This window comes from Hemiscyllium ocellatum, chromosome 5, assembly GCF_020745735.1.
Source record: "Hemiscyllium ocellatum isolate sHemOce1 chromosome 5, sHemOce1.pat.X.cur, whole genome shotgun sequence".
Taxonomy (NCBI): domain Eukaryota; kingdom Metazoa; phylum Chordata; class Chondrichthyes; order Orectolobiformes; family Hemiscylliidae; genus Hemiscyllium; species Hemiscyllium ocellatum.
In genome coordinates, this window is record NC_083405.1 from 79,904,149 (window position 1) to 79,931,948 (window position 27,800).

The following is a 27,800-nucleotide window of genomic DNA, read 5'->3' on the forward strand; positions in this document are numbered from 1 at the left end:
GAGGGCATCGTCGATCACGTCTGGGGGGAATCTGCGGTCCTGGAAGAAGGAGGCCATCTGGGCTGTACGGTAGTGGAACTGGTCCTCCTGGGAGCAGATGCGGCGGAGACGAAGGAATTAGGAATATGGGATGGAGTTTTTACAGGGGGCAGAGTGGGAGGAGATGTAGTCCAGGTAGCTGTGGGAGTCAGTCGGTTTATAGTAGATGTCTGTGTTGAGACGGTCACCCGAGATAGAAATGGAAAGGTCTAGGAAGGGGAGGGTGGAGTCTGAGACAGTCCAGGTGAATTTGAGGTCAGGATGGAAGGTGTTGGTAAAGTTGATAAACTGTTCAACCTCCTCGTGGGAGCATGAGGCAGCGCCGATACAGTCATCGATGTAGCGGAGGAAAAGGTGGGGGGTGGTGCCAGTGTAGCTGCAGAAGATGGACTGTTCCACATATCCTACGAAGAGACAGGCATAGCTGGGGCCCATGCGGGTGCCCATGGCAACTCCTTTAGTTTGGAGGAAGTGGGAGGATTGAAAAGAGAAGTTATTCAGTTGGTCAGTTATCCAAAAGGACCCAACCACCAGGGATATATTTCCCTCCCCTCCCCTATCAGCATTCCACAAAGACCACTCCCTTCGTGACTCCCTCGTCAGGTCCACACCCCCCACCAACCCAATCTCCACTCCCGGCACCTTCCCCTGTAACCGCAGGAAATGTAAAACTTGCGCCCACACCTCCTCCCTTACTTCTCTCCAAGGCCCCAAGGGATCCTTCCATATCCACCACAAATTTACCTGCACCTCCACACACATCATCTATTGCATCCGCTGCACCCGATGTGGCCTCCTCTATATTGGAGAGACGGGCCGCCTACTTGCGGAACGCTTCAGGGAACACCTCTGGGACGCCCGGACCAACCAACCCAACCACCCCGTGGCTCAACACTTTAACTCTCCCTCCCACTTCACCGAGGACATGCAGGTCCTTGGACTCCTCCATTGGCAGAACATAACAACACGACGGTTGGAGGAAGAGCGCCTCATCTTCCGCCTGGGAACCCTCCAACCACAAGGAATGAACTCAGATTGCTCCAGTTTCCTCATTTCCCCTCCCCCCTCCTTGTCTCAGTCGGTTCCCTCAACTCAGCACCGCCCTCCAAACCTGCAATCTTCTTCCTGACCTCTCCGCCCCCACCCCACTCCGACCTATCACCCTCACCTTGACCTCCTTTCACCTATCACATCTCCATCGCCCCTCCCCCAAGTCCCTCCTCCCTACCTTTTATCTTAGCCTGCCTGGCACACTCTCCTCATTCCTGATGAAGGGCTCTGGCCCGAAACGTCGAATTTCCTGTTCCTTGGATGCTGCCTAACCTGCTGTGCTTTAACCTGCAACACATTTTCAGCTCTGATCTCCAGCATCTGCAGACCTCATTTTTTACTCTAATAATAATATTGGCCCAGATCAGCTGCAAAACAGCAACCATCATCAGATTACCATTCCATTCCGACTTTTTAAACCCTGTAAGTGCTCTGTAGTTCGGGCCATGTCTTATGATCCCAACGTATTCAGAAATATGGATCATATCTTCCACTGAACTGCTTCCTCCCTGTGTCTAATTGTTGAGGTTTTGGTTGTGGGGAGGAGGGAAGACAAACCACGTGCACTTTATACAGCTCTAGCTCCTATATTCTAGTAAGTGTTTAAATATCATAAGAATATTCAGCCTACTGGTGAATCAGTGCTTAAGTGAATGGGTGAGTGAATAGTCAAATGTGCAGGTGTATAAGTGGCTAGGTAGGCAATATGGTTAGGTGGCAACTGAATAAGGCAATAGGAAGGGTGGCAAGTGAATGGATATGTGGGTTTGGGATAGTGAGGTTAGGAGGCACTATTAGGTTGGGGCTCGTCATGCAGTGTCTGAGGGAAGAGTCAAGTGATGAAGCAAGGGAGATCAGGCCAGGAGACCTGTGGGGAGTTGAAGCAAGTCAAGTTGAGTCAGGGAGAACTGGGAGGTGGGATGTTGTTGGGGGGAATCAGGGTGTTCAGTTATATGGCTAACTAGTGTTAAACTAGGATTTTTATGTTTAAGATTTTCTGGCATACATCCAGCTAAATAAATCAGAACTATCCAAAATATGTAAGTCCAATTTAAAGTTGAAGGCCTTTTTTTAAGTGGGCCAGAGGAAGGATGTCAGATCAGAACAAAGTGTAGAATTTCTTCAGGTGGAGGTAAGAAACTGCAAGAGTCAATAAACATTGGTAGGAGTTGTTTACTGCTCACCAAACAGGAATGGAAGTGTGGGTATGGTATTAATCATGATGGGTAATACAGTAAGCAGGGAAACAGCAGCGAAGCATCCTAGTGTTTCTGCCAGGTCAGCAAGCCACAACTTCCTCTGGACTGTATTGTGACTTATGCCTCAGAGGTATCTAGAGATGAGATAAATTAAAGAAACCCTCTCTTTCAATGTGGCAGATGTATTAAAATGATTAAACAGCCATGATCATATTGAATGGCAGAGAACTCCCCTTCCTCAGTCCCTGTGACCGAAAGAGTAGGGCAATTGGAAGTTCACACTTCCTAGGCAATTCCCATATTTTCATCAGAGACTGGGAGATCTGGGAACTCACTTTTCTAGTCAATGTCTTTTCATTAGAACCCATAATGAATAGCATTGAGCTGAAACATTAGATCGAAGAAAGACCAGTTAGAAAAATGAAAATCTCTTCAATATTAAGACAGGATTATGGTGAACTAATTAGACCTTCAAATTAACTCATAGAGTTAGTCTTAAAGCTTGAAAATGTAGGATCACTTCATCATGTAAGAGCTGTTTAGTAGATCAAGTAGACCAAGCACAGAGAAAGGAGATGTGCCAATTCATCTACTACTCATGCAAAACCAAGACACAAGGAGAAAAGGGAAAGTGAGCCAGGTCAGTATGTATCCTACAGCTCAAGTACATCTTAAAAGGGGCTGGAAATTTTACCAGGATATTCTGAATCAGTAAATGTTGACTTTCTCACTGTCCATGTGCTACTGTATACTGTACTCATAAGAACAACAAACTGTATGTAGATTACAAATTCCTATAGAGAAAAAAGCAGAAAAATGAAAAGTAATGGCTCTGTAGTTTCCATTGTTATATAAATTTGCAATAATATCTGAAGCAGACGTTGCTCCACAGGGCTCCTTGCTACAGCTGTACATTTAGCAGATGGAAATCAAAGGGTACATTTCCAAAGCATTTTGAAAGCTGCATGAGCGGTTGGAGTCATTCCTTCATTTAGTCTTTCAATAAATTTTCCTCTGCCTCTTTTATGTAATTGCTTTCTATTAAGACATGAAGGATTTGAAATATTGGTGCCAAAGGTCATGAAAATTCACAAGTGTGCTTGTAACAGTCCCATATATTACAAGAAAAAAAGTAAAAGAACAAAAATATCAATCTTTTTAGTTTTTAATTGTAGGAATCCTCTCAGAATTTAATACTACCTTTGCTTATACAAATATTTGTTAGCAGTACATCAGGTCAGCCAGTCAGAACATTTTCTGGTCTGTATTGTGTCTTAAACCTTAGAAGTATGTAGTGATAACACCCACCAGGTTATGTATCTGAGCATGGTTTTATTCCAATGTTTTAAATTGTCTGCTTTAGTGCTTCCAGCTTTCACAGTAGTCAGTTGCCGTTATCTGCTCTTTAAAGATTCAAGATCACAGTCACTGTCCCAATTCTTTCACATTTCAATAAACTGAATCTGCACAAATAGCGAGTGGGAATAAAAGGGTGTTCTCTAGAGTAGAAGGTGGTGGCTCATGTGGTATAGCAGAAATCAGAGCTTGTACCATACTGTCCACAATAGCTATCGATAATGTGGATAAGAAAATAAAATGTAATATTTTCAAACTTACTGAGGACACAAACTAGGTAGAATTGTGAGTCAAAGGTTCTTTGCTCCTCCTCACAAGTGTAAGTTTTAGGTTACAGCTTAAACTCAAAGCCCAATATTAACGTGTTCACAGCAAGAGCAGAAAATCTGGTGGCGTAACTCAGGAAACTTTATTTAAATTATAAACAACACTGATAAAAGCAGGGATTCATGGGCCTACTATCATGCTTGCCATTCAGTTCAGCTGGGATGTGGGTCCACACTCCGTGTCTGGACTTGCTGCAATATTTTGAGGATCTTCTGCTTCTGCTTGGACAGCAGGATAATTTTACTTTGAAATGCCTTGTACGCCTGTAAGGCTGTTGCTTATTAACTCTTTCCAAAGCCACAACGTGGAACATGGTCGATAGCATCACTACATTCTGAATTTCCAAAGTGAAGCGTGTCTTAGTGCTAATTGGTTTAAAGTGCATATAAGCAATCTTTAGTTGGCTCTTAACGCTGATGAACACTGACTGATGATACTTCTCACTATTTATCTCTCATTATCCACGAGCCCATTCCTTTCAGTGAGTTTTGTTATTGTTGCGTTTTCTTTTACTAAAATAAGCGGATGATTTGAAATGTTCTTTACCTCTTTGCTTTCGAAAAGAGAGGGATACACAGTCGCGATCCGACGGCTGATATTTCTGGGCTTATGGTCCCAACCTTCCCTCACTTGGTGAAGTTCTGATTAAATCAGACATTGATGATGAACCACCTGGTTTGATGTTCTTTGCGCTCTCTTGCTAGGTGATGTTTTACCAGGTTGGTGACCAACATACCTGTTTGGTGACTTTTTTTGTCTCTAGTTGAATGGTTGGAAGAGTTCCTCATTTTTGAAAGGACAAAAGATATATTGTAAAAAGTTGTTTATGATTTCAAAGGTATAAAACTATACTGAAGATCATTTTGCACTAACCTAAATAAATTGTTACAGAGTATGTAATAAGAGTGAAGTGATTGGAACCAAGTATTGATTAATTCCTGTCTGTGTTTAATGCTGTGCTCTGTAATGTAGAAGGTGATAGTTCTCCTTCTGCGTGTCTTCTTCTTCCTCCTCAGAAGCCTACTGCTGCTTTCCCAGCTCTTCAGTGTCCATCATATCCTCTTGTCACCTGCTTCAGTTGTGCAGAGCACACGTTTTCTGGAGAATAGTGAAAGGCTCTTTCTGACCAATCCAATCATTACAATCTCATCTTCAGGAAGCCCATTACCTGCTCCATCATACATCAATTTGAACAATCAGCTGATTCCTGAGGGTATGCAAACATGAGGACTGCAGATGCTGGAAACCAGAGTTTAGACCAGAGTGGTGCTGGAACAGCACAGCAGGTCAGGCAGCATCCGAGGAGCAGGAAAATCGATGTTTTGGGCAGAAATGTTTTCCTGCTCCTCGGATGCTGCCTGACCTGCTGTGCTTTGCCAGCACCACTCTGATCTAAACTCTGATTCCAGAGGGTAATCCTTGTCTCCCATCCTCGTATGGTATCTACCGTTCACAAATAGAGCCGATGTGCTCAGTGAGAAAAAAAAACATTTACTTTGCCCACTCCAATGTGGTTACGGTATTTTCCATTTCCATTGTGCGTTTATGTGTTTCATGAATACAGAAGATGGTGTAGGTCATGCTTGGCACAGTGAGCTGTCAGCTCAGTCTGATACTCAATGGGTTCCTTCACACCTCCATGTTCTTTTCTGTCTGGCACTCTCTGACAGTACTGAGCTTCCAACTGTTTTCACATATCGCTTCATGTTACAACTGCATCTTCCAACTTTATTCCCAGGGCCTGACCCTACAGTCATGCTAACCATCATGCTGCCCTATCCCTCCCACTAAGCCCAGGCTCTTGGTGGCCATCAATGACTCCCCCTCCTGCAGTATCACATCTCTCTAAGGCACTGTTATCTCCCTCAATTTTATAGATTGAGAATCAACCTTCACAATTATTGTTCCCTATGCATCCCAGCATTTCTGCCTTCAATCTTCAGAATTGACATCCTACTCTCCCTCCTATATCTGTGGCCGCTGGGAACCCCTCCTTGACTTTCATCAAGCTAAGCCTCAGGGCAGAGCATGGCCCAACCTTTTGACCAACTTCAAAGAACTGCCCCAACTGACAAAGTCCTTTACTGATCTCTGTGCAACTTCCTGACTAACTCACCAGAACATTATGGACTGGTTACACTGGATCTACAGCACTGACAATGGCCCATTTCCTGCACTATAATCATACAGACACCTGAAGTCAGACTACCGCAAGGAGCCACTGACTGTGTCAAGCCCCTGGACTAATAGTGGACGCTGTCCTTGACGTACTGTGCCAGGACTCCTGAGAGAAGATTGACTCCTTTGAAAAATAGCCATTGCATTGAAGCACATCATCAGTGTGTTTGCTGCTTGCACATGGTGCAGGTATGAGATTGACATAGCAATTGTCATAGCAGCAGCATCCTTCCCTTTGATCACTGACTGAAGACAACCATGACCAGCTGTTTGATTTCATGTTGATGCTACAGAGCAAGTTAAGGCAGTAATACAGTGAGTCTTTAAGCTATAGTTGAGAGAGAAAAGAAAAAAAAAGAAATCAAAGCTTGGCAGAGGTGCTGTGAGCAAAGTGAGTGAGTGCAAAGACAACAAGCAAAGAGTCCAAAGATGCATCCTGGTCCAATCCATCAGATGGGTGTCTGTTTTCTTTGCTGGCAGCAACTTTCTAATGAAGGTGCCGAGTGCTCCAAAGTACAGAATTGCACTGTAACTGGATAAGATGTGTCATAAGACTTGCTAGGTGCCTGTGGATGGGAGGGATGCCCAAGGAGCAGACCTTGAGATATTAGTAACTGCTGTCCAAGATGGAAGGCCAGAGAAGAAACCTCAAGTGACCTCTCTGACCTCCACATTGGGAATTGTCACTGTCTAGTTTCTATGAAACAGGTGGGAAATTGCTTATAACTCAGGCAAGATTAACTGAAAATGAGATTTTGATGTATGGATGGATACAAACAGGCCTCTTGCTGCTCAGAAAACAGATTTTCACCTCACCATTCAGCCATTGGTTAGAGAATCAGGTATCTTCCTCATAAGGTTGGGAATCTCATTACTGCTGATCCCACCTGATTTTCCCTGTTTTCTTACCAATGTCCATGTCATTCAGGATCTGGGAAGATTTTGCCCCATTGTCTCTATTGATATACTTTTCAGTTAACGTTGTGAGATTATTTGAACAAAAGTAAACCCCTACAGGTACTAGAAATTTGAAACAAACACTAAGATTGCTGGAGAAACTCAGCAGGACTGGCAGCATCTGTGGAGTGAGAAACAATGTCAACATTTCAAGTGTGCTTTTACTCTTCTTCAGAACTTGAAAGGAATTCTCTGAATACAAAGTTTCAGGAAGTATATTGTTTCATCAGCTTATAGAAATGCCAGTCTTGGGCTTTTTGTGTATTTCTGAAATAGTGCCACATCTGCTGTTGGACTTGTACATGGCTGCCCACCCTGGATAACATCTGCATGGGAGCTGGAGTGATACTCTGATTGCAATGCTCATAGTTAGCAGTCAGTAAGAATTCAATGAGAGTGCTTGACTGTTCAGATCACTGAAAGTATTTAAAGAAGAGATAGATAGATTATTAAAATATCACAGAGTTAAGGGCGATGAGGAGTTGGTAGGACAATGGTTGAGGCATGGGACAGGTCAGTCATGATCTTACAGAATGACCGGGTTGGCTTGAGAGGTCGAATGGCCTACTCCTCCTATTTCTTGTGTTCTTATGTTTAATCAAATGGTATACCGCTCACATGCCTCCCATTTAACAAAGTATTGATTTCCCAAAAATTCCAGTCCTTTCCTAATCTAGCACCCGACTGGGGAAGATGCACAACGTCCCTGCGACCAGGGACATAGAATGACACAGTCAAAAAGTATGCAGAGTAGAAATGCAAGACCAGCACTCTCACTCTATCAAGGAGTCTATCAACAGCCCAAGCAATGAGAATAAAAGGTTGTTCAAGCGATAGAGCAGCTTTTGCTGCCTTAACTGCCCACCATTTGCCACCCGCAATGAAGGAGGTTTGAGAGGCTCAGTTGTGTGATGAAGAATGTGTGCAGCATTTTGGAAGATTTTACCTCTTAACTAGGAGGAGTTAATTGATTTGAGCCCCATTATTCCACAAACCGTCACAAATGTGCAAGAAAAAACATTCAAGATGATCAGTTCACCTGACTGACTGCTATTGCAGGTTAAATTGATACCAAGGTTTTAATAAAAAAAACTCCAGTGTAAATGTTTAATTGGTGCTGCTATAACACCTGCATCTTTAACACGGTTCCAGCCCAAAAGTTTAAATGGTGTGGCTATTGCACAATTTTCTTATAACGCAAGATCACACAAGAATGGAACTATCGTGTTATGACAGAACTGATTGTATTTATTCTTTAACAAGTATTAGAAAAGAAAGGATTACTAATCTATTGTTATGCAACTTAAACCACCCCCTTTAAAACTCCAAGCCTGCACACATTCATTCTCAAATAAGGCACAATAAAGACAGATAGTTTGGCACAAATATTATGGGTGGAAAATTATATGGATGGAAAATACATTCTGAAGATCAAAAATACAGATTTTGATTTTAGTCCTTTTGAGGTTAGCAATGATGACCAGCTGCTGTCTGTAGAGTGATGATCATTCTTTGATTCAGAGGTTAATTGGATGAGCCTAGGGCCTTTACCGTTTCTCATAAGTTTCTGAGTTTTTGTCTGCTTTTTCAATGACAAGAGATCAATGTTTCATGTTTGCAGACTCTAGCTATTTCAAACTATTGCTCCCACAAGTCTGTGTAAACTGCAACTTGACTAATCTAAGGACTGGCATCAGACAGCTTTATTTTCATTCACCCAAAAAATACCTGGTGTTGCTCTAACTCAAAAATGTAGCAACCTGACTGAGATCTCCAAAAGCAACATCGTATTTACAGCTAGCAATGCATACCTTTTGGTATTTTCAAGTTGTAAAACTCTTCTGGTATCTTTGTTAAATTCTGTGTCCAATTTCCCTTCTAGTTTATAGTCCAACGAGGGAAAATACGTGGCCTCTTGGAAAGGATGTAGGGGTCTGAAAGGGTTAATGTGGTGGAGTGTCTCAAGTACTACATGCTATGATGATATCAGATGAATGATGGGAGGACAGTTTAGGATCTTAAAGGAGTAAGGCCTAACATCTGGCTCTTCCTCATTGTCCCTGTTAAAATGCTTATTACATCATTGTAACATGTACATTGTTGCTGTCATGGATTAAAAGCCATCATGTTAAGGCAATAACTTCTTCTCATTAGTCTAGTAAGTGGTCTTCCTTCACTACACTAGACCAGGCAGGCCTTATAGATCCCTGCCAGGTAAGAGGATGAAGGCAGCAAATCTTCCAGAAAACATGAGCAGTAGTGAAGGGTCATCATTCAACATGGATATCCTCATATTATGCTTTGATGGCAGGCTGACATGGTCTCTCCATGAACCTTGCCTTGCAACCGCTTTTTGAACAATGCCACCACATCAGTATCATTAATGGACTTTCATTCTAAAGTGAGAAATTTTTCATCCTGTGAGCTCTCTATCTAGGCTTCCTCTAAAAGATACATGAGATATGTTTGGGTATATTCAAGTCCCAGCCAGGGGCACAATCTGGAAACCTGGTATCTCTTGTTCCCTCATGGACATGTGCTACTCATACTATGGCAGAAAGAACATCTCATCCTTTCCAGCTAGATCATGAAAATGTCAAAGCATAGATCTATTAAGGTACTGATTAAGGATGATCAGCCATGATCATATTGAATGATGGTGCAGGCTTGAAGGGCAGAATGGCCTACTCCTATTGTCTATTGTCTTGTCTATTGTCTATTTTTTCATTTTAAGATTATTTTTGTCTTTGTTCACTATTATTCCCAATGGATTGAGGTTCAGAAACTCAATCAGACCATCTCAGGGACCATGATAACTTCTTTGCAGACTATATTTTCCACACTTGGAATCTCTGATAACGGACCACAATTTGCCAATGTGTGTTTCCAATCCTTTGCAGCCCAAAATGGGTTTATCTATGTTCAAATGGAGATGGTCTCAAGCCAATGGCAAACCAGAAGGAGAAGAATGTGTCATAAGAGAAAGAATGTCTCCTGAGTCAATGGGACTGACAGGGATTTTAACCTATCCAAAATGGCAAAGGCACCCAGATTTGATTAAGAATCTTCAGTGTAAGGGTATTGAGCTGACAAGGTTTCCACAACTTAGATCATACATAGTCCAAACACCAAATGGAAGCGCTCAAAGAAACAACAGTGTTTTGATTTCTCAAACACTGAAGGCACCACCTGATAGCCTGATTATCTGATTCTCTGGAGGAAAGTATGATAACACAGCTACTAACGACCATGATTTGGAGATGCCGGTGTTGGACTGGGGTGTACAAAGTTAAAAATCACACAACACCAGGTTATAGTCCAACAGGTTTAATTGGAAGCACACTAGCTTTCGATCGAGCCCTCCACAATCACCTGATGAAGGAGCGTCGCTCTGAAAGTTAGTGTGATTCCAATTAAACCAGTTGGACTATAACCTAGTGTTGTGTGATTTTAAACTAATGACCAAAATAAGGACTGATGACCTTCGGAGCACATACTGACTCTCCACAACCTCCAAAAGATATCAGTACACATTCAAGAAAATTGGTAAAATCCTGCAGAGCTTCCTTTTAAAACACAGAGACATACCTCCAGGTCAGCATGGTGCCGGGCTTGGAGGGTTGTTTTTTGATGGTGAGGCTCACCCTACCTTTGACCCAGTAGAAGGGAGAATTTGTGGGTTTGGGATGTTTTACTGGAGAAGCTTCAATTGGTTTGGATAGCACATACTGCAGCTGCATTGTGCCAGTGCTTGTGCTGAACCTAATGAGTGCAGTTCTGATCAAACTGACTGCTTTATTTTCCTAATCAGTGTTGATTTTATTATGTATTGTTAAGGCATTCAGTCATCCAAGCAAAAGGAGAGTATTTCATCAATCTCCTGTACAGGTGATGGAAACACCTTGGGTAGTTAAGGGAAGAGCAACTAGTTGCAAAGTATCCAGTTCCTGGCTATCACTAATAGCCAAGGTTTAGAGGCGTCAGTGTTGGACTGGGGTTGACAAAGTTAAAAATCACACACCACCAGGTTATAGTCCAACAGCTTTATTTGGAAGCACTAGGTCTCGAAGCACTGCTTCTTCATCAGGTGAAACCTGTTGAACTATAACCTGGTGTTGTGTGATTTTTAACTCAATAGCCAAAGTATTTATGCGGTTGGTCCAGTGCAGTTTTTCTGAGCCAGTACTTATAGTTTGTTCCTTGTCAAGGTTGACAAGGTTGTAGTGAGCTGCCTTCTTGAGCCACTGCAGTCCATTTGCTGTAGGTCAAGCCATAATGCCATTAGGGAGAGGTTTCCAGGCTTTAAACCCAGTAACATTAATTGTGAATGGAGCTGTACATTGTGTAATCCTCAGTCAGCAGCTCCAGTTTATATTTTGTGGCCCGGGTCAATCCCTCAGGAAATTTTGTGCCATTGCTCTGAGTTTGAAGTGACTGGCTTCCAGCAATAACAACTAAATTCCTTTGGAGAAAAGCTGCAATGACATCTGGGACCAAATGGTCCAGCAAATACTTTCAGTAAGCAGGTTATTCATGAGTCACTGATGCTTTTAACAATACAGATACTCCTTAAACCACTTTACTGATCATTTTGAGTAGACTGATATAGTAATAATTGACAAAGGTGAATGGTTTTGCAAAAGAAAATATCTAGGCAGTTTTCCATATTTTTAGAATTGCGAACTGTAGGTGTAATGTAACAGCTTGGTTAGAAGAACAGCTAGATATGAAGCTAAGGTATTGAGCTCCACAATCTGACTGTTGTCAGGTCTTATAGCTTTCACTGTGTCCAATGCAGTGTGGCATTTCTTGACCACCTGTCTGCACACAGCTGTGTGCTTAAATGTTAGAATATATCTATGCATTCAGGCTTAAGCTTTAAACACAGAATCATTAAATGTTTACATCACTGAAAGAAGACAATTGACCTCTCAATTCTGTGCTCATTCTCCGTGAGAGGAATACACCTAGTATTACTCCCCAGTGGCTCTGCATATTTCTCTCCAAATAATGACCCAAATCTCTTTTGAAAGCATTCACTGAATTTGCCTCCACCAGACTTTCAGGTAATACATTCCAGATCCATGCACAATGCTTGATAAGGTGTTCAAAGTTTGTGAAAAGATTTGTAGCTCGGGTGTCAGTTGTTGTGATTGTGGGTATGTTCGCTGAGCTGGGAAGTTGATTTGCAGGTGACATCTTGGAGCCTCCTGTGAAGTACTGCTGTACTGTGTCTTCTGGAATTTATTTGGTGCCGTTTCTGTTGCTTCCGGTTGTTCGTTGTAGTGACTAGTATGTTGGGTCTAGGTTCAGGAGTCTGTGAATGAGTGCTATGTTTCTTGGAATTCTCTGGCTGGCCTCCGTTTGCTTTTCCTATGATCATTGTGTTGTCCCAGTTGAATTTGTGGTCCCTATGATCCATGCATATGGCTACGAGGAACAGCTGGTCATAGCGTTTAGTGGCTAGTTGGTGTTCGTGGATGTGGATTGTTAGTTGTCTGCACTAGTGTTTTGCGCAGTCTTTGCATGGAATCTTGTACATTAGTCTTGCACATGATGGGTATAGGGTCTTTTGTCCTGGTGTGTTTTTGTCTGAGCATGGCTGTCAGTTTATGGGCTGTCGTGAATCAGAGTGGTCAGAGAAATCTGACTGTCAGTTCCGAGACGTTTTTATGTAAGGTAGCGTGGCTAGTGAGTTATGCCATACTATGTCCTCATCACGTTGTTTGTCTGTTAGGCTTCTGCAGATGGAGTTGAGGGGTACCCATTGTTGGCCCAGCCTGTATAAAGATGTTTTTCTTCCATTCATAGGTTTGCGGTGCTGCAGTGTGTTGTAACCCTTTTGAACAGGGTCCTAATGCAGCTTCTTGCATGTGTGTTTGAATGGCTGCTGTTGTAATTCAGGACTTAGTCAGTGTGTGTGGCATTCCTGTACATTTTTGTGCTGCATTCACCGTTCTGTGTTCTTTGAGCCATTACATCCAGGAATGGGAATTAATTGTTGGTTTCATCCTCTCTCATAAATCTGTTCCCTGTGAGAATGGTGTTGATAATCCAATGTGTGTTTTCGATTTCTGTTCTCTTAATAATAACAAAAGTGTTGTCTACATATCTGATCCAGAGTTTGGGTTGGATTTGTGGAAGGGCTGTTTGTTCCAATCTTTGCATCACTGCTTCTGCTATGAGTCCAGAGATGGGTGACCCATATGTATTCCATTGAACTGTTCATATATTTGGTTGCTGACTGTGAGTGTGTCGTCAAGCACAGGCGTAGTAGTTTGAGTATGCAGTCCTGGCTGATGGGTTCCCCATTGTGTTGTCTGTTCTGCTTGTCCAGGAGATTGGCTATTGTCTCTCTGGCTAGAGTTTTGTCAATTGAAGTGAACTGTGCCATTAAGACCAATGCTTCGTCCTTGTCTACATTTATGTTCTTTATGTTGTCAAGGAGTTCCTGTGGTGCTTGTATTTGGAGTGTTTGGATCTGCTGATATAATGTTTTTGTTGGAGTTTTTTTTGCTAGTTTATGCGATGGCATTCCTGGCAGAGCCACAATGGGTCTGATTGAACTGTCTGCTTTGTGTACTTTGGGTAATCTATAAAGTCTTGGAGTATTGTTGCTTTCTGGTTTCAACCTTTGCAGGTCAATCTTGGTTACTAGTCCATTTTTTTGAAGGTTCAGTAGTGTGTTGTTTATTCTATTGGTTAGCTGCGACATAGGGTCAAACTCCCTCTGTAGGTAGGTGTCGGTATCTGCAAGTAGTTTCTCTGCTTTCTGAAATTATTCAGTCTGGTCCATGATAACCGTCAAGTAAAAAGTGAGGACTGCAGATGCTGGAGATCAGAGCTGAAAATGTGTTGCTGGTTAAAGCACAGCAGGTTAGGCAGCATCCAAGGAACAGGAAATGCGACGTTTCGGGCCAGAGCCCTTCATCAGGAATGAGGAGAGTGTACAGGCAGGCTAAGATAAAAGGTAGGGAGGAGGGACTTGGGGGAGGGGCGATGGAGATGTGATAGGTGGAAGGAGGTCAAGGTGAGGGTGATAGGCCGGAGTGGGGTGGGGTCGGAGAGGTCAGGAAGAAGATTGCAGGTTAGGAGGGCGGTGCTGAGTTGAGGGAACCGACTGAGACAAGGTGGGGGGAGGGGAAATGAGGAAACTGGAGAAATCTGAGTTCAGTCCTTGTAGTTGGAGGGTTCCCAGGCGGAAGATGAGGCACTCTTCCTCCAACCGTTGTGTTGTTATGTTCGGCCGATGGAGGAGTCCAAGGACCTGCACGTCCTCGGTGGAGTGGGAGGGAGAGTTAAAGTATTGAGCCACGGGGTGGTTGGGTTGGTTGGTCCAGGCATCCCAAATGTGTTCCCTGAAGCGTTCCGCAAGTAGGCGGCCCGTCTCCCCAATATAGAGGAGGCCACATCGGGTGCAGTGGATGCAATAGATGATGTGTGTGGAGGTGCAGGTGAATTTGTGGCGGATATGGAAGGATCCCTTGGGGCCTTGGAGAGAAGTAAGGGAGGAGGTGTGGGCGCAAGTTTTACATTTCCTGCGGTTGCAGGGGAAGGTGCCGGGAGTGGAGGTTGGGTTGGTGGGGGGTGTGGACCTGACGAGGGAGTCACGAAGGGAGTGGTCTTTGCGGAACGCTGATAGGGGAGGGGAGGGAAATATATCCCTGGTGGTGGGGTCCGTTTGGAGGTGGCGGAAATGACGGCGGATGATACGCTGTATACGGAGGTTGGTGGGGTGGTAGGTGAGAACCAGTGGGGTTCTATCTTGGTGGCAGTTGGAGGAGCGGGGCTCAAGGGCGGAGGAGCGGGAAGTGGAGGAGATGCAGTGGAGGGCATCGTCGATCACATCTGGGGGGAATCTGCGGTCCTTGAAGAAGAAGGCCATCTGGGCTATACGGTATTGGCCTTGAATACCGTATAGACTCCTCCCTCCCCTTCCTAGACCTTTTCATTTCTATCTCGAGCGACCGACTCAACACAGACATCTACTATAAACCGACTGACTCTCACAGTTACCTGGACTACACCTCCTCCCACCCTGCTCCTGTAAAAACGCCATCCCATATTCCCAATTCCTTCGTCTCCGCCGCATCTGCTCCCAGGAGGACCAGTTCCAAAACCGCACAGCCCAGATGGCCTCCTTCTTCAAGGACCGCAGATTCCCCCCAGACGTGATCGACGATGCCCTCCACCGCATCTCCTCCACTTCCCGCTCCTCCGCCCTGGAGCCCCGCTCCTCCAACCGCCACCAAGACAGAACCCCACTGGTTCTCACCTACCACCCCACCAACCTCCGTATACAGCGTATCATCCGCCGTCATTTCCGCCACCTCCAAACGGACCCCACCACCAGGGATATATTTCCCTCCCCTCCCCTATCAGCGTTCCGCAAAGACCACTCCCTTCGTGACTCCCTCGTCAGGTCCACACCCCCCACCAACCCAACCTCCACTCCCGGCACCTTCCCCTGCAACCGCAGGAAATGTAAAACTTGCGCCCACACCTCCTCCCTTACTTCTCTCCAAGGCCCCAAGGGATCCTTCCATATCCGCCACAAATTCACCTGCACCTCCACACACATCATCTATTGCATCCGCTGCACCCGATGTGGCCTCCTCTATATTGGAGAGACGGGCCGCCTACTTGCGGAACGCTTCAGGGAATACCTCTGGGACGCCAGGACCAACCAATCCAACCACCCCGTGGCTCAATACTTTAACTCTCCCTCCCACTCCACCGAGGACATGCAGGTCCTTGGACTCCTCCATCGGCAGAACATAACAACACGACGGTTGGAGGAAGAGTGCCTCATCTTCCGCCTGGGAACCCTCCAACCACAAGGAACGAACTCAGATTTCTCCAGTTTCCTCATTTCCCCTCCCCCACCTTGTCTCAGTCGGTTCCCTCAACTCAGCACCGCCCTCCTAACCTGCAATCTTCTTCCTGACCTCTCTGCCCCCACCCCACTCTGGCCTATCACCCTCACCTTGACCTCCTTCCACCTACCACATCTCCATCGCCCCTCCCCCAAGTCCCTCCTCCCTACCTTTTATCTTAGCCTGCCTGGCACACTCTCCTCATTCCTGATGAAGGGCTCTGGCCCGAAACGTCAAATTTCCTGTTCCTTGGATGCTGCCTAACCTGCTGTGCTTTAACCAGCAACACATGATAACCATCATTCTGCCTTTGTCCACTGTACTATAATTATGTTCTTGTGATTTTTGAGTTTTTTTTTGACGTCTCTCTCTTTGGCGTTGAGATTGTTTGTTTGTCTATTCTTTGTTAGTAAGGGTATCAATTTGCTGTGTCTCTTCATTTAGTCCATTAGTTCTGAGCGCAGCTAGGAAGTCTGTTGTATTTGCATTCCTGTGGTTGTAGTCCCTTAGCTAGTACCACTTTTTCTGTGTCTGTAAGCTGTCTGTTGGAGAGTTTCCAAACCAGGTGTCTGTCATGTTGTCCTCTCTACTTTTGGTTAGCTTCGTCATTTTGTCTTGTGGTGCTATTCTCTTTCCATACACGGTTATATTCTGTCCTAAAGTGATGGCCTGTTCAATTGTTGTGCTCCACTCCTGACTGGCTGTTTCCGAAATTAACAACTCTTTGCGTGCAATTTCTGGCCTGTACCTGTGTAATCTGTTGTATGAGTCCATAATCATAACCTGGATTGTTCTGAGACTGTTTTGTCTGACTGTTTCCCTGGCTTGTGGGTTATTGATTGGTGGTCTGTGTCTGACCCAGAGTGGTAGTATTTGGTTCCTTCGGCATTCACGTAGGGATTGGAGTTGTTCATAGATTGCGCTCAGGCAGTTGGGACGTGATTCCCATTACCTTGCTTGTCTTAGTGTTCCTCGCCCGTAGGTTGAAATTTGAATGGACTGGACTCAAAGTACTTTGCACGCTTCTGATAACCAACTTATTGAAAAGAAATGGAAATACTGGAGAAGACCCAAAATAAAATTACAGGAATTGCACCAACACTTAAAAATGTACTGACTCAGAACGGAATTTTACTTCTATGTGTGCGTGTATGTTTTTCAGATAGATTCTGTACATTGAAGCAAACCGGATTGATAAGTTTATGCCTGTTGGGCAGCAAATACTGCAGAAAAACTTGCAGTCTAAGCATGAGTGTGCTCACTGATTATTAGGAGTGATGATCACTATAGTTTGGGGAGTGCTGTGTAGATAATGGGAGTTTGATGAGAGATCAGAAGCATATCAGAGATCAGGATTAGACCACAGTCAAAAATTAGAAGCACTGGCTTGGGAAGGTTTCTGATCACGGGGGAGTTTTTGGCATTAAGTTGGTGTAGTGGTGTTGGAGGTAGAATGATGGGATGTCCAATTACGGGAAATTCAGGCAGGTGATCGGTGTATAGAAGTTCAGTGGTAGGTGAGTCAGAGTTAAGGATGGTAAGAGGAGGTGTTTGTATGGGGTATGGGGGAGTGTGGGGATGGGTGCAAGGATTGGAGAGTTTAGTGATTGAGTGGTTGGTACTGTGGGAAAGTGATTATTGGGCAGTGGTGGCAATGATGTGGGACTGATGATATGGAGGGGCTGTGATTGGACTAGGGAGGACAAAGTCAGAAGTCACCCAACACCGGGTTATAGACCCACAGGTTTATTTGAAATCACAAGCTTTCAGTTGCTGCTTTATCAGATGAAGTGATGTGGGATTCAAAGGCTGACCAAATGGCTAACTTTAGCAGGTCTCTGATCAGTGGTGTCAGAGGGAGATATGAAGGTGGGAGAACAGACAGAACATGTTAGTTTTGGGGAGAAACTGCTGCTTCCCATGGTCCAACAGCAGGCATATAGGCACCTCCTCACAGATCCAGTCTGTCTCCTCTCTTTGTCTCTTTTGGGTTTCCAAATGCCCAGGAAATGTAATCAACGTAGGTTAAAAATACAAATCCTTTTAAACTGGACACACACAGCCTTCTTCAAAGTTTGAATGACCAATCTACCTCATTAGATATTGATCATCCACCCCCATTCAGCCTCCATTAAAACCAGTTGGATGTGTTTTGAGATGGATTGCACTTGGGTTTCAGGTCTTCAAACCCATTTGTTCTGGGAATTGGATGGGGGGGTGGGGTTACTGTGGTGATGAATTCCATCCATTCTGTAATTCTAAATAATAATTAGAATATATTCTGGAAGTGGTGAGGAGACAGCAAGAAGAAATTCATTTATGCAGCAAGTTGTCACAATCTGGAAGAAAAGACATTATTAGAAGCTGATTGAATTGTAAATTTCAGAAAAGAAATTGGACATATCGTGGGAAATAATGTAGAATTAATTTGTGTGGAGTAAGAAATCACTTGTGGGAGTTATCTTCAGGCCTTAAAACAGTAGCTATGATGTTGGAAAAAATATGCAACTAGAAATACTGCAGCCTAAAGAAGGATCACTGGACCCAAAATGTTCACTCTGCTTTCTCTCCACAGATACTGCTAGACCTGCTGAGGTTTTCCAACCTATTCTGTTTTTGTTTCTGATTTCCAGCATCCATGGTTCCTCAGGGATTTTTTTTTTTGTTGGGAAATATTGCAAGTTTGTGAGAAAACATTAATCATTGACGATTTAAATCATATTAGAAAGATGAAATATCATAAGATGGAAAGATCATATTAGAAATACTTTGATCGGTTTGTTCATAGAATGTTTGAAATAGTTTCACACAGCAGTATTTCCTTCAATGACCAAACAGTAGGCTATGCTAGATTTGGTCTTATTTAATCAATCACTGCAGAATAAGTGTATCTGTAGGTAGCAGCATTCACGACTTGATTGAACGTTACATTCAGTTTGAAAGGGAGAAGAGTGGTCTAAGACTAGCATTTTAATCTTTAATAGAGGCAACTATTTGGATATTAAACTGAGTGAATCGAATTTTTAGGCTAAGAAATAGATCAGTAGAGAAGCATCGGTAGAAATCTTAGTGGATATTTCAGAATAATTTAAAGAAGAAATCCAAGGGGAAACCCACCATCTGTGGTTAGCTAAAGAAGTTAAGTAAATCATCAAACTTAAGGTTGGAACATCTAATTACACAAAGATGAATGGCAAGTAAGGTGACTGGTCAGAACACAAAAAACATTAGAGAATGACTCTGGAGTACTGTGTCCAATTCTGGTCACCTGTTATAGGAAGGATATTATTAAGTTGAAGAGGGTTCCGAAGAGATTTACCAGATGTATGGGCGGCACGGTGGCACAGTGGTTAGCACTGCTGCCTCACAGCACCTGAGACCCGGGTTCAATTCCCGACTCAGGCGACTGACTGTGTGGAGTTTGCACGTTCTCCCCGTGTCTGCGTGGGTTTCCTCCGGGTGCTCCGGTTTCCTCCCACAGTCCAAAGATGTGCGGGTCAGGTGAATTGGGCATGCTAAATTGCCCGTAGTGTTAGGTAGGGGTAAATGTAGGGGTATGGGTGGGTTGCGCTTCGGCGGGTCGGTGTGGACTTGTTGGGCCGAAGGGCCTGTTTCCACACTGTAAGTCTAAGTCTAATCTAATCTAATCTAATGTTGCTGGGAATGGGGGATTTGAGTTATAAAGAAAGGCTGGGTAAATTAGAATGTTTTTCACGGGAGCATAGGAGGTTGAGAGGTGACCTTATGGAGTTTTATAAGCAATGAGGGGTATAGATAAAGTGAACAGCAGCTTTTCTCTTGGGTGTAGAATTTCAAGACTAGGGGGCATATTTTCAAAGTGAGAGGAGAAAGAATTAAAATGGACCCTTCTGTCCGACCACTCCATGCTGACCATAATCCCAAGCTAAACTAGTGGCACCTGCCTGCATTTGGCCCATAGCCCTCCAAATGTTTTCTATTCATGTACTTATCCAAATGCCTTTTAAATTTTTTAACTGTATCCACATCCATCACTTCCTCTGGAAATTCATTCTGCACATGAATCATTCCCTTTTTAAATAACCCCATGTATTTTTCCAATCTTCCTTCTCTCATCCTAAAAATTCGTCTCTAGTTTTGAAATCCCCCACTCTTGTGGAAAAGACACCTTCCATTCATCTTATCTATACCCCTTATGATTTTATAAACCTCCGTAAGGTCACCCCTCAACCTCTTCCTTTCCAGCGAAAAAAGTCCCAGTCTATGCAGCCTCTACTTATAACTCAATCTCTCCATTCCTTGCAACATCCTGGTAACTTGATTGAGTTTTTTAAAGAAGTAACAAAGAGGAGTGATGAGGGCAGAGCTGTAGATGTGATCCATGTGGACTTCAATAAGGCGATCAACAAGGTTCCCCATTGGAGACTGGTTAGCAAGGTTGGATCTCATAGAATACAGGGAGAACTAGCCATTTGGATACAGAACTGGCTCAAACTAGCCAACAGAGGGTGGTGGTAGAGGGTTGTTTTCAAACTGGAGGCCTGTGACCAGTGGAGTGCCACAAGGATTGGTGCTGGGTCCACTACTTTTTGTCATTTATATAAATGATTTGGATGTGAGTATAAGAGGTATAGTTAGTAAGTTTGCAGATGACACCAATATTGGAGGTGTAGTGGACAGTGAAGAAGGTTACCTTGGATTACAACAGGATCTTGATCAGATCAGCCAATGGGCTGAGGAGTGGCCAATGGAATTTAATTTAATTTTATCTGAATTTTTGGAAAGCAAATCTTAGCAGAATTTGTACACTTAATGGTAAGGTCCTAGGGAGTGTTGCTAAACAAAGAGACCTTGGAGTGCAGGTTCATACCTCCTTGAAAGTGGAGTCATAGGTAGATAGGATAGTGAAGAAGGCATTTGCTGTGCTTTCCTTTATTGGTCAGAGCGTTGAGTACAGGAGTTGGGAGGTCATGTTGCAGCTGGCATTAGTTAGGCCACTGTTGGAATATTGCATGCAATTCTGGTCTCCTTCCTATTGGAAAGTTGGTGTGAAACTTGAAAGGGTTCAGAAAAGATTTACAACGTAGTTGCCAGGTTTGGAGGATTTAAGCTACAGGGCGAGGTTGAATAGACTATGACTGTTTTCCCTGGAGTGTCGGAGGCTGAGGGGTGACCTTATAGAGGTTTACAAAATCAATGGGGATATGGATAGGGTAAATAGACCAGGTCTTTCCCCTGAGATAAGGGAGTCTAGAACTAGAGGGCATAGGTTTAGAATGAGAGGGGAAAGATATATAAGAGACCTAAGGGCAACTTTTTTACGCACAGGGTGGTGCATGTGTGGAATGGGCTGCCAGAGGAAGTGGTGGAGGCTGGTACAATTGCAACATTTAAAAGGCATCTGGATGGGTATATGAATTGGAAAGGTTTGGAGGGATATTGGCCAGGAGCTGGCAGGTGGGATTAGATTGGGTTGGGATATCTGGTCGGCATGGACAGGTTGGGCTGAAGGATCTGTTTCCGTGCTGTACATTTCGATGACTCGATGAATCCTCTGCAGCTTAACAATAACCTTCCTAAAACAGAACTAGACTCCAGAAGCGAGTTTACCAGCAATTTCTGCATCTGATTTCCAGCATCCACAGATCTTTTTGTCTTTTTTTCAGCTGAAGAAGAGTTGTATTAAACTCAAACTGTTAACTCCACAGAGATGCTGCTAGACCTGTTGAAATTTTTCCCATATACTATTTGCTTACTTCAGATTTTCAGCGTCAGTAATGTTTTATTTTCATTAACAGATGAACCATGATCATATTGAATAGCAAAGGTACCATGAGAGCTAAAATGTATTCTTATTGCTCCTAATTCATGTGATTATTTGAGACTTTAACAGGGATATGCGAAGGAGTGGGTCTAATTGGGTACAACTTTCAAACAGTCAACACATTCATGATGATCTGAATGGCTTTTTACCATGATGTATGTTTCTGCGATCCAATGCATACAGTCTGTCAAATGGGAAGATGTCCGCCTATGGACTGAGTGAGCTGGCTCTGTCTGTAATCAGATGCATAAAGGCAAAGATATTCAGATCTCATTGCCATACAATGTCAAAGAAGGAAGAAAAATGCACTGTGAAAATATGCTGCAATTAGTTCCCAGACTGAATCTGTATCTGATTTGAGGTGATATATAGTTAATAATTACTTTCAAAAGCAGCATACATCAGAAACTATGAGTCTGAGGATAGATTTCACAATGTGAATAGAAACACAGACTAGATGCTATTCATGGACATAGATAAGACAGTATTCTTTACTGAGAATGTACACGTACATGATGTATAATTTTCTGTATCAATTCTGTTCATAGGAAGATAGAACCCAACATAGATAGTTTAGAAGCTCAATACTTGAGTTTAAAATCTAATGTAATTCTCCATTGCTGGTACTGACGTGCAGCAGTCAGAGGTTCTGCATGTCTTTCAGCTGAATTCACGGTGACAGGAAAGATCACATGCCATAATTTTGCCTGACAAAATCACAGGAATAGTCCGTGGTACCCCATTATCATTGTCATTTGGTGGAAATTCTATTCATTGTCACTTTGGCTGCCATAGTTTCTACTTTACAATAGTAAAGGTTGTTTGGTGCAGAGGTTCTAAAGTGCTTTGTGTTGTCCTCAGGCCAGGAAAGGTGCTATGTGAATACAATTTATTTTGCATTTGTCAATTAGATCACAGGTGATCTATGTTTCAACTGTGTACTGCCTTTAACCCCTCAGTACCCTTACCAAATAAAATTCTATTAAACTATTATACCCAATGATATTACATTGGCACTAGGGGAGCCAGATTTTATCTTACAGCTGTCCTTTCTGTATTCTGAAAGTGATATGGTATTTCTTAATCATTTCTCCATACTCTAGCGTGTATTAAATTTACTGCAGTACTGATCAAAGCAGTACTTTGTTCTTGGGCAGAAAAACACCATATGGCATAATCAACATAGACTCCATACTAGTACAGTTTGCAGTATTCTTTATGTACAGAATACCAATTAACCACATATTATAGCATTTCCAGAAAACAAAGTCACATTTATCTAAAAGAACACAGAGTACAGTTGCTTTTGGAACGATATGCAATGAAATAGATTATATAGAATTGGTTGCATGTTAGCTACTATGTCTTTACCTGCAGTGATCAAAATATAACTAAAACTAGTGAAGAATTATATTTATTGCTTATATTTCAAGAAGAAAGTGAGGACTGCAAATGCTGGAGATCAGAGCTGAAAATGTGTTGCTGGAAAAGCGCAGCAGGTCAGGCAGTATCTAAGGAGCAGAAGAATCAACGTTTTGGGCATGAGCCCTTCTTCAGAAATGAGGAGGGTGTGCCAAGCAGGCTAAGATAAAAGTAAGGAGGAGGGACTTGGGGAAGGGGTGTTGGAAATGCGATAGGTGGAGGGAGGTCAAGGTGAGGGTGATAGGCCGGAGTGGGGGTGGGGACGGAGAGGTCAGGAAGAAGATTGCAGGTTAGGAAGGTGGTGCTGAGTTCGAGGGTTGGGACTGAGACAAGGTGGGGAGAGGGAAAATGAGGAAACTGGACAAATCTAAGTTCATCCCTTGTGGTTGGAGGGTTCCTAGGCGGAAGATGAAGCGCTCTTCCTCCAGCCGTCGTGTTGCTATGGTCTGACGATAGAGGAGTCCAAGGACCTGCATGTCCTTGGTGGAGTGGGAGGGGGAGTTATAGTGTCGAGCCAAGAAGTGGTTGGGTTGGTTGGTCCGGGTGTCCCAGAGGTGTTCTCTGAAACGTTCCGCAAGTAGGCGGCCTGTCACCCCAATATAGAGGAGGCCACATTGGGTGCAGCGGATGCAGAAATGATGTGTGTGGAGGTGCAGGTGAATTTCTGGCGGTTATGGAAGGATGCCTTGGAGCCTTGGAGGGAAGTAAGGGAGGAGGTGTGGGCGCATGTTTTGTATTTCTTGCGGTTGCAGGGGAAGGTGCCGGGAGTGGAGGTTGGGTTGGTGGGGGGTGTGGACCTGACAAGGGAGTCACGGAGGGAGTGCTCTTTTCAGAATGCTGATAGAGGAAGGGAGGGAAATATATCCCTGGTGGGTCCGTTTGAAGATGGCGGAAATGACGACGGATGATATGATGTATATGGAGGTTGGTGTGGTAGTAGGTGAGGACCGGTAGGGTTCTGTCCTGGTGGCGATTGGAGGTGCGGGGCTCCAGGGCGGAGGAGCAGGAAGTGGAGGAGATGCGGTGGAGAGCATCGCCAATCACGCCTGGGGGGATGTTGTGGTCTTTGAAGGAGGCCATCTGAGTTGTTGGGTATTTACCTGTATTCTTGGTTTGATTGACACTGCATAAACAAATCAACTAATGAAGTACATTTTATTTTACAGATGGGTAATCTAACTCAAGAAGTGTCTCAATTAGGCAAAGACCTACACAATGTAGTGCATCTTCTGGAAAGCCTTTTGACAGCACAGAAAAATACACCTTTCTGGCCTGTTCGTGGTGCTCACATGGCCCCTACAGTGGACAACATGAAAGCAAGAATGGCTTGGACATCACATCAGCCTTGTTTTCATATGCAGGGTGGGACAGCCTCTTGTGTTGCCACAAACTCATCACAAAACTCAACAGTGGCGGCTGACACGTGGCCTTTGGATTCAGGAATTAAATACAGTAACCCTCAAGGACTGGGAATAATTTCACAACGACCAATGGAAAGTGATCATTACCACGTTTTGTCCACACCAGTCCATGCTCAGCATTGCCAGTCACTCCAAGGTGATTGCTTACCACGCGTTCGATGTGGGACTCCACATTCTGACACCACATTAACCCCTCTTCAGTCCATGTCAGTTACCCTTTCATCTTCTACAGGTTCATCACCTGAGAGAGCAAACCCACTAGCATTCCCTTGCAAATCTAAAGAAAGTAGCAGCTCCAACCTGGGCCCAATCAGCTCATCAGATCTTGGAAATTCTCCAGATTCCTGGGAACTTGAGGGGATGTCAGGTATTTCTTTATCAAACATGGCAGCTTCACCAATGGAAGTTATGACAAGTACTGACAAATTTAAGAATGACAGTGCCATTAATTTGTAATGATTATGATGAATTAATAAGCAAGCGCTGAAAAGGTTGGCATTGAGCTTTCAGTTCTGAATATTTTATGATTGCATCCATGCAATATTCTTCTGCATTCCACTGATATTGCAGAAGTAAGAGTCACAGAAAATGACTTCAGGGGAGCACTGGAAATCGAACTTTATTATAAATGAAGTGGTAGAAATCTATCAGATTATTCTCCAGTGGAGAAAAAAAAATCATATAACAGTTTTCAGGAGCATGCTTATGAATCTATAACTATTTGAGCACAAAAGTAGTTTGCTTATCTGGCCGGCAGGCTCCCAGGGCGATTCAAGACACTTACAGCCTCAGGACAGCTGGAAATTCAGGGCAGCTGAATAAAAATGGCTTTTATAACAGAAAATAATTCTTCCCAAAAGCAAAGTTTTTCTTATTTCTGAAAGATCTCTGCTGAGCTATCCCGAATGGCTATGAATTGGACAGTTTGCTCTGGGTGGTCGGATGTCCTGCTGATTCATTTTTCTTTATGGACAAGGTCCAGGTACAATTAACGCTGCATGCAGTCTCCTAGACAATCAGTCAACTACAGCTGGTAGCAGAAGGTTAGTTGCTGCACATTGTATCATGTAAATCAATTTGTTCAATTATTTATCAAAAAATGACTATTTTTATACGTTTGGTATGGAAACCGTATTTAAGTCACATGTTTATAATGAAATCTTTTTGTGACAAAGCTTGAAAGAAAACTCAAATGCTTTACAATAATCCTATTTATGGTGTTATCTCAAATAATTGGAAAAAAGGTTATGTACGGCACTGTGGCTAAAAAGGTATGTAATGAATTAGGTTACTTAGAAATGGTTGCATGTTAGCTACTATGAATGTACCTGCAGTGATCAAAATATAACTAAAACTAATAAAGAATGACACTTATTTATTGCTTATATTTCAATAAAAGATTGTAGGGAATGTCAAAAAAAATTATGTAATTCCAGAAATAAGTACAATATTATGAAAAAAAATCACTACCATTACAAGTATTTCATGTTCTTTTAAATTCTTAACATTTAATAAAAATAACTTGATAACTTTGTATGAGGGGTGGTACAAATGGTTTGCGTTTTATACACATTGTATTGCCACGACAATATTGTTCAAAAACTAACAGGACCACTGTAGCTTTTTGACCCCCTACTGAATACTACTCATAGAGATGAGTAGAAAACCTATCATCTTTCACCCTTTCTGGTTGTTCTAATAGGTCTAAATATAATTGCGAGGCATCTCTTTGAGAGAGTTCTTCTACAAGCAAACTGCAAAATAAAAGTCACAGATTAAAGGAGCAGTGGGTAAAAAAGTGTCCTCCAGATTTGGTCATCCTCTAAAGCAGATGGCACATCTTGTGCTACACATGGAGCATAGAGTCATGGAGACGTACAGCACAGAAACAGACCCTTCGGTCCAACTTGTCCATGCCGACCAGATATCGCAACCCAATCTAATCCTACCTGCCAGCACCTGGCCCACATCCCTTCAAACCCTTCCTATTCATATACCCATCCAGATGCCTTTTAAATGTTGCAAGTTTACTAGCTTCCACTATTTCCTCTGGCAGCCCATTCCACACACGCACCACCCTCTGTGTGAAAAACTTTCCCCTTAAATCTCTTTTATATCTTTCCCCTCCCATCCTAAACCTATGCCCTCTAGTTTTGGATGCCCCTATCTCAGGGAAAGACCTTGTCTATTTATCCTATCCATGCTCCTCATGATTTTGTAAACCTCCATTAGGTTACCCCTCAGCCTCTGACATTCCATGGAAAACAGCTCTAGCTTATTCAACCTCTCCCTATAGCTGAAATCCTCCAACCCTGGCAACACTCTTGTAAATCATTTCTGAACCATTTTAAGTTTCACATCATCTTTCCGAAAGGAAGGAGACCAGAATTACATGCAAAATTCCAAAAGTGACCTAACCGTAGGGCGGCACGGTGGCACAGTGGTTAGCACTGCTGCCTCACAGCGCCTGAGACCTGGGTTCAATTCCCGACTCAGGCGACAGACTGTGTGGAGTTTGCACGTTCTCCCCGTGTCTGCGTGGGTTTCCTCCGGGTGCTCCGGTTTCCTCCCACAGTTCAAAGATGTGCGGGTCAGGTGAATTGGCCATGCTAAATTGCCCGTAGTGTTAGGTAAGGGGTAAATGTAGGGGTATGTGTGGGTTGCGCTTCGGCGGGTCGGTGTGGACTTGTTGGGCCGAAGGGCCTGTTTCCACACTGTAAGTCTAATCTAATCTAATCAATGACCTGTACAGCCGCAGAATGACCTTACAACTCCAGAACTCAATATTATGACCAATAAAGGAAAGTATACCAAACGACTTCTTCAGTATCCTATCTACCTGTGACTCCACTTTCAAGAAGCTATGAATCTGCATTCCAAGGTCTCTGTTCAGCAACACTTCCAAGGACCTTACCATTAATTGTATAAATCCTGCTAAGGTTTGCTTTCCCAAAATGCAGTACCTTGCATTTATCTAAATTAAAATCCATCTGCCACTCCTCAGTCCATTTGCCCATCTGATCGAGATCCCATTGTAATCTGAGGTAACCTTCTTCGCTGTACACTGCACCTCCAATTTTGGTGTCATCTGCAAAAGTGCTAACTATACCGCTTATGCTCACATCCAAATCATTTATATAAATGATGAAAAGTAGTGGACTCAGCACCAATC

At 43.4% G+C, this 27,800-nt stretch overlaps 1 protein-coding gene across 1 annotated transcript in view; it reads left to right on the forward strand.

Moving 5' to 3' along the window:
- LOC132816083 (potassium voltage-gated channel subfamily H member 8-like) overlaps window positions 1-25,084 on the forward strand; it is a 438,395-nt gene extending 413,311 nt beyond the window's left edge. The window contains exon 16 of the mRNA XM_060825513.1: window positions 24,374-25,084. Coding sequence (XP_060681496.1) covers window positions 24,374-25,084 — 711 coding nt within the window. The remainder of the gene's footprint in view (window positions 1-24,373) is intronic.
- Window positions 25,085-27,800: the final 2,716 nt, after the last annotated feature.